At 43.4% G+C, this 6,655-nt stretch overlaps 1 protein-coding gene across 1 annotated transcript in view; it reads right to left on the bottom strand.

The window, feature by feature from the left end:
• Positions 1 to 671: 671 nt before the first annotated feature.
• Positions 672 to 6,655, bottom strand: part of LOC103073783 (cytidine monophosphate-N-acetylneuraminic acid hydroxylase) — a 95,883-nt gene continuing 89,899 nt past the window's right edge. The window contains exons 14-15 of the mRNA XM_007457016.1: positions 3,546 to 3,661; positions 672 to 747 (exon numbers count right to left, since the gene is read on the bottom strand). Coding sequence (XP_007457078.1) covers positions 672 to 747; positions 3,546 to 3,661 — 192 coding nt within the window. The remainder of the gene's footprint in view (positions 748 to 3,545; positions 3,662 to 6,655) is intronic.

The following is a 6,655-nucleotide window of genomic DNA, read 5'->3' as shown; positions in this document are numbered from 1 at the left end:
TTCTATACATTTCAAAATGATCACCTCCATAAGTCTAGTTATGAAATGTCACCAAAGATATTACATTGTTATTGTCTATATTCCCCACATTGTACATTTCATACCTGTGACTGCACCTGCAAGTTTATTTTTAAACTGAAGTTTGTACCTCTTAACCTCCCTCACCCATTTCCTTCCTCCCTCCACCCATTTCCTTCCTCCCTCCACCCATCTCCCCTCTGTCAACCACCTTGTTCATTCTCTATAACTGTCTCTGTTTTGTTATGTTTGTTCGTTTGTTTTGCTTTTTAGATTCCACATATAAGTGAAATCACACAGTATTTGGTTTTGGTTGCTGCCTTCCTTCATATGTTCAGGATTTAGCTCTGAACACTCACTGACCACCTAGGGTAATTTTTGTCTTGTTTATTAATTGGCTGCATGTTCACCTCAACCAGACCAAAGATTCCATGGTCTTTGGGCTAGAGGCACTCACTACTCATTTTATTTACTTGTTTTTAAACTTGAATGTTCTTCCTGTAATGTTAGCTCCTCTCATTCCCCCGAAAGTCAGGTTTTCTGATAGGCACGGTGCCTGCTTAATTCAGACGCCATAGAGAGTGTGATGGGATGGATATAAAGGTGTCTCCCAGATCTACAGGATGCTTTACCTGGGAAATCTCAGGTCCTCTCTACCCACAGTACATCAGGAAGGACTTCCAGTTGGGTGGTGTTAGGGGGAGTTTTATTTGAAAATGGTTCCAAAACCTGTAAAAGAGATAAAGCAGAAAAATATGTTTTCGAAACTTCCATGCCTATTGTTTTGCCAAGATCTATTGGGTACCTGGTACTCAGCTCTCCCTGAGGCAGCATTTTCCTGTACTGTTTCAGATGGTAGTGTAGCTTAACATTTCCCGTGTGTTGAATGCAGTCCCTTAAAACATGACAATTGTGTCTTATTTTTAGTTTTTTGTGATGTGCCTTGCTTTAAGGAATTCTTATATGTAAAAATATAGATTTGTATTCTGTACACAAAAGGACCTGGTATTGGTGAAAGTGCAGGTAAATGTGTTGTACGTTATTTCTGGGGAGGTGAGCTGGCTTCCTAAGAATGATTTGGCAGCGTGCAGCAAAAGTCTACACACTGAGTGCGTGTTGGATCCAGCAGCTCCACTCCTAGGAATTTATCTTAAGAAATCACTATGAAAGTGTGCAAGGCACACCTACGTGTTTATTTGGCAAAACATCATTTCAAATAGTGAAAGTTAAAAACTTACAGGGTGGATCAAAGATTGTTCAGTAAACATGCAGGAACAAAAGTATGTATTATCCCAGGTTTTAAATTTTTTGATTGATTTATTTTTAAATAAATTTATTTATTTATTTATGGCTGCATTGGGTCTTTGTTGCTGCGCGCGGGCTTTCTCTAGTTGTGGCGAGCGGGGGCTACTCTTCGTTGCGGTGCGCGGGCTTCAGTAATTGCAGCTCGCTGGCTCAGTAGCTGTGGCTCACGGGCTCTAGAGCGCAGGCTCAGTAGTTGTGGCGCACAGGCTTAGTTGCTCCAGCAGCATGTGGGATCCTCCCGGACCAGGGATCAAACCCGTGTTCCCCTGCATCAGCAGGCAGATTCCTAACCACTGCGCCACAGGGAAGTCCAGTATTATCCCATTTTTATAAAAAAAATTGCATGTGAAGAAAGATTAACTAGATACCAAAATGCAAATTGCTCTCTCTGGATGGTGTGATCATTTGTGGTTTTAACTGTTGTGTTTTTGTTTTTGTATTTAAAATTTTTTTCAAATTTTCTGCAGTAGATATGTATTAGTTTTATGACCAGAAAAATATTTAATAAACTCATAAAGCCCATTTTGAAAGCAACAAAGATAAATTGGATTGTGACTGCTTTCCAAAATTCGTTATGGGATTCTCTTACATTTATGACCTTTGCTATCAAAACAACATAAGAAATAGGCTTCAGCACCAATATCCCAGAAGCTTCCAAGATGGAATTATTTTTTTAAGAAAAGTAACATTCGAATCTCCCCCAAAGTTGTTACATTTCCTTTTTTCCTAGAACAAAAAGACACGTATAAGTTTTGTTGAAAATGAACAAAACTTGTAATGTTCTACCGCTGTTAAAAGTTTGGGGTTGATCTGTGTGTCCCAACACTAGGGATACCAAAGATATATTAATGAGTAAAAAATGCAAGTTACAGATGTACTAGGATTACATTAAAAAACAACAGCAACAATAACCTTCCCTCCCCAACTATCTGGGACGTTTTATTGAGAACAAATATATTTAGTTAAATGTTGATGTATTCAGAATTAGGCCTGGGATGACACACACTGTGCTGTGATCAAGTGTTACCCTGGAGAGTGGGTAGAGGGAAAGACAGGAAACAGGTTTTCTGGGAAGTGTGGGGTAGGGTTCTTTCCTTTTGTTTTATATACGTCTACATTCTTTAAATATTTTAAAAATCATTTCAGAACATTCAAAAAGAAATAAATAAAACAGAAAATTCAAGACATGTCTGTGCCTGGGAGCTCAAGGCAGAAGCTAGATAGTAGGCTTTGCTTATTTAAAATTAAATTCCTGAACTTTTCAGAGGGTCAGTGGTAATGATAAGAAAGTATTCTCTCTCTTGCTGATTATTTTGCAAATATGAAAATAGCAAATGGGCCCTTCTGACACTTCAACTCAAATATTCCAACTATAGTCTTAAAGACATATACAGTTGGGTTTTGTTTTTGGTTTTGGCTGCATTGGGTCTTTGTTGCTGCACACGGGCTTTCTCTAGTTGTGGTAAGCGGGGGCTACTCTTTGTTGTGCTGTGCGGGCTTCTCACTGTGGTGGCTTCTCTCGTTGCGGAGCAGAGGCTCTAGGCGCGCAGGCTTCAGTAGTTGCAGCACACGAGCTCAGTAGTTGTGGCTCAGGGGCTCTAGAGCGCAGGCTCAGTAGTTGTGGCGCACGGGCTTAGTTGCTCCACAGCATGTGGGATCCTCCCAGACCAGGGATCAAACCTGTGTTCCCCTGCATTGGCAGGCGGATTCTTAACCACTGTGCCACCAGGGAAGTCCACATATACAGTTTTGCAATGAGAAACTTACATGGTTTTGAAGTGCAAGCAGGTAGAGACTCGGAGGGCCATCCCCATTAAACAACTAGTTCACCAAATTCATGCTCAGAGTTGGGCACAGGCAAAAATTTGTCATGGGAAATAATTGTCTTCGATGATCACATCTTTGCCACATAAAACCCCCTCCTCGTTCTTGTCTTGGCCAAACACACCCTTTCCCTATCATAATGTCCTTCCCTTTCCTATACCATAAACCACTTTCAGAAGAGACTGAAACACATTTGCATGAATAAGGAAACAATGACTCTTTAAAATGTTATTTTCCTAACCTTTGCTTTTTAACATGTTAACAAAGAAATAAAGCTCTAATGGCGGAATCTCACACACCCATCAAAATCTGGGGGCATAGTCGGTCACTGACTATGCTTATATATCCACAGCATCCTCTGCAGTGGCCTAGAGCACGACAGGCATTTTCAGACTTACAGATGATGGTATATGTCAGGATCCCGCTGCAGCCGGGTTTGGAATCCTATATACAAGTCATCCCAGAGCAGACCATTCTTCACCACGTGTCTGATGACATCAACCCGGCTCCGAATCTGAAAGATACGGAACAAGTAGCAGGGGTGACCCAGCCAGCACTGGGCATCGGTACTGACCCCTGTGTCCCTGAAAGAAGCAGCAGCCTATAACGGCAGGGGTCTGAGGAGTCAAGGAGAAAAGCCTACTGAAGTAGATATCACAGGCGGAGGGGCAAAGAGAGGCTCCTGAGTGCAGTAGAAATTGAGGGGAGGAAAACAGGAAATGGATCAGGAGCCGGGGTTGGGGGGTGGCGCAGAGTGGCTGAGAGCACAGACAGAATCAGATTGCTGGGTTCAAACCCATGGTCTAACTGTGTGATCCTGGCAAACATTCTGTGCCTCAGTTTCCTCATCTATAAAATGGAGATAACAGAACATTCCTCACAGGATTACTGTGAGGATTCACTGAGTCAGTGTATATAAAATACTGAAAACAAGGCCTGCCCCAGAGCAAGATTACCTTAATGCGGTGGGCAAGGCCCTTACCTTTAAAGAATCCCAACTCCTGACACGGGATCTGCTGAATATTCAAAGGTGCACAGGGTTAGGAGACAGGCAGAGATGGTTTTGAGTCTCAGCCCAGCACTTACTAATCATGTGACCTTAACCTTGCTAAGCCTCAGTCTCCTCTGTTACTGTTGTGAGAAAAAGAGAGATAATTCATTTAAAAAAAAAAAAAAAAAAAAGCATGAGGTAGCATGAAGGGAAGTTACTAAGATTGGACATGGTTTTAACACTTCATAGGTACACATGTTCCAGTTTACCAGGAGCCTTTTTCAGTATCTGGCATCACATTTTTTTTTCCTGATAAATACTGTGCTAATGCCAGTAGAGGCAACTTTATCATAAATGACAGGCTATTAAATGACACGGAATGATCAGAAGATTGGCATTTAGGATTTATTTCTCTCTCCTGCACCATTCCTACAGAAAGATTACATCCACTGTGAACTGAGATCACAAACACAGGTCAGAAGATCTCCTGTTTTGCCAGTAGAGACTTAGAAACATGACTGCACAGTTTGTTGAGGACTGCCAGCTAAAGCGCAGTATCAAGATCTAGTTCCTCACAGTGGAGGGGAGATGGCCTTTCTTGACCTTTCAAACTAGAGAGGAGCACGTGGAAGAAATGGGGAGGTTTTGAGAAACGTTTAGATTGTAAAATGGGAAGGTCTTGGTGATTGGTTAGATTTGGGGATGAGGGAAGAGGAAAAAGGTGAAGATTACCCCCTGTTTCTAGCTGGGTTCACTGTGGTGGGGGGGAGGGGTTGATATTGCCGACGATCAAGGCAGAAAAGGAGAAAGAGCAGTTTTAAGAGAACGATGATGTGTCGCATTTTGAACAGGTTGAAAACGAGGTACCAGGGATTTGGATATCCAGGTGATGATATCTAGCAGGCGATTAACTCTAATGAATCTGAAGCTGGACAGAGTTGGCGGGAGCTGGGCAAAGTCTGGGCAGGACCTATGGACTTTTGGCGTCAGAGAAGCGGTGCTAGCAGATGTGTTCGGTGGGTTGAGTACAGAACCCTGGAGGAAAACAAGACATTTAAGTGGTGGCTGGAGAAAGAGAGACCCTGAAGGAATGCAGAAGAACAGTCAAGAAGTGAAGAAAACGAGGGCTAGTGTCACTGGAGCTGAGAAAGGACTTCTAATTCAAAATGATGGGCAGATCCCATACCTAACCCGCCTTCTGCCCACTTCCAGACGCAACTGAAGTGTTGACAAAGCAAGCGTACAGGTATGAACTGTCACAGTGAAGAAGTGAGGTGAGTCGCTGACAGCAGGAGATTTCAATTAACTAATGTGAATCTGGAAAGCAGGAGGGTGAGTGGCATCTAAAGACCAGGGCAGAGGCTGCAGAATCCCAGAGAGTGTGTGGAGGGACGTTCAGATTCAGAAGGAGAAGAGGTACGTACCATGGATGACAGCAGGGACACGGAGCACAAAAGTATGTACACAAAACAGTCAACCCCTTCCTTACGCCTACGCGTGGCTCCTGGGCCAAATACATTCAGACAGTTCTCTGAATAAATGGAATCAATTTTGCAGGACGAATGAAGGCAGGAGTGTGTATATGATGCCCCAGAACAAGGACCTCCACATTTTGGTATTTAGGGGTCCCTCAGCCTAACAGCTGGCTCCTCACCTTCATAACTTAAACAGGTGAGCCCCTGTCCAAATACAACCTAGGTCTTAGTTGATAGCTTACAGTCCCTTTTTAAAAAATTGAATTAACTTTCCACAGTTATAAATCTGGGTATTTTACATGAAAATCCAGATTTCCAAGTTTTCTGGAAAATTCGGAAGATCAGCTGGAGCTCAGTAGGGGCTCCTCCCTTCCCATGCTTTCCACTTGATACAGTCCCCACCCAGCTCCCCCTATTTACAAGATCTGCCTCGGGTCCGCCTGTGAGCATTTAAGCGTGTAACCCCTGCCTTCAAGTAAAGCCTGCTGCTTGAAAAGGTCTTAAAGCCTGCTTCTTGAAAAGGTTTTTTTTTTTTTTTTTTTTTTTTTTTGGTAAATATAGATTAATCCCTAAATTCTTAAAAGTCACCTACAATGGAAGAAAGGTCAGCCTGGGGTAAGCAACACTGCATGCAACTACAGTAGAAGCCGAAAGAGCAATGCCTTCAGGTAACCATGGAAAGTGACTGCCACCCAGCATAATGGGTTCAGCCAAGCTATCGTGCAAGATCAGACAGGAAAGTACTTGAAGTTTAGCTCCCGTGTAACATTTCTTCCGCAGATACTTAAGCAAAAAGTCCCACAAAGGAGGAAAGCAAAGGAGGTGAAGACATGGGTGGGGTCTGGAAGTGGGTAAGGGATGTCACAGGGTGACAGATTGGCAGCAGACCTAGAGAGGAGCCCATCCAGATTGGAGCAGGAGGATGGACAGCTACAGGAGCCATGCATCTAGGCAAGTGGAGGGCTTTCCCTGGTGGTGCAGTGGTTGAGAGTCCGCCTGCCGATGCAGGGGACACGGGTTCGTGCCCCGGTCCGGGAGGATC

This window comes from Lipotes vexillifer, unplaced genomic scaffold, assembly GCF_000442215.2.
Source record: "Lipotes vexillifer unplaced genomic scaffold, Lipotes_vexillifer_v1.1 scaffold1643, whole genome shotgun sequence".
In the NCBI taxonomy this organism is placed as follows: Eukaryota; Metazoa; Chordata; class Mammalia; order Artiodactyla; family Lipotidae; genus Lipotes; species Lipotes vexillifer.
Note: the sequence above shows the minus strand (reverse complement) of the source record. Positions and strands in the feature narration are given on the sequence as shown.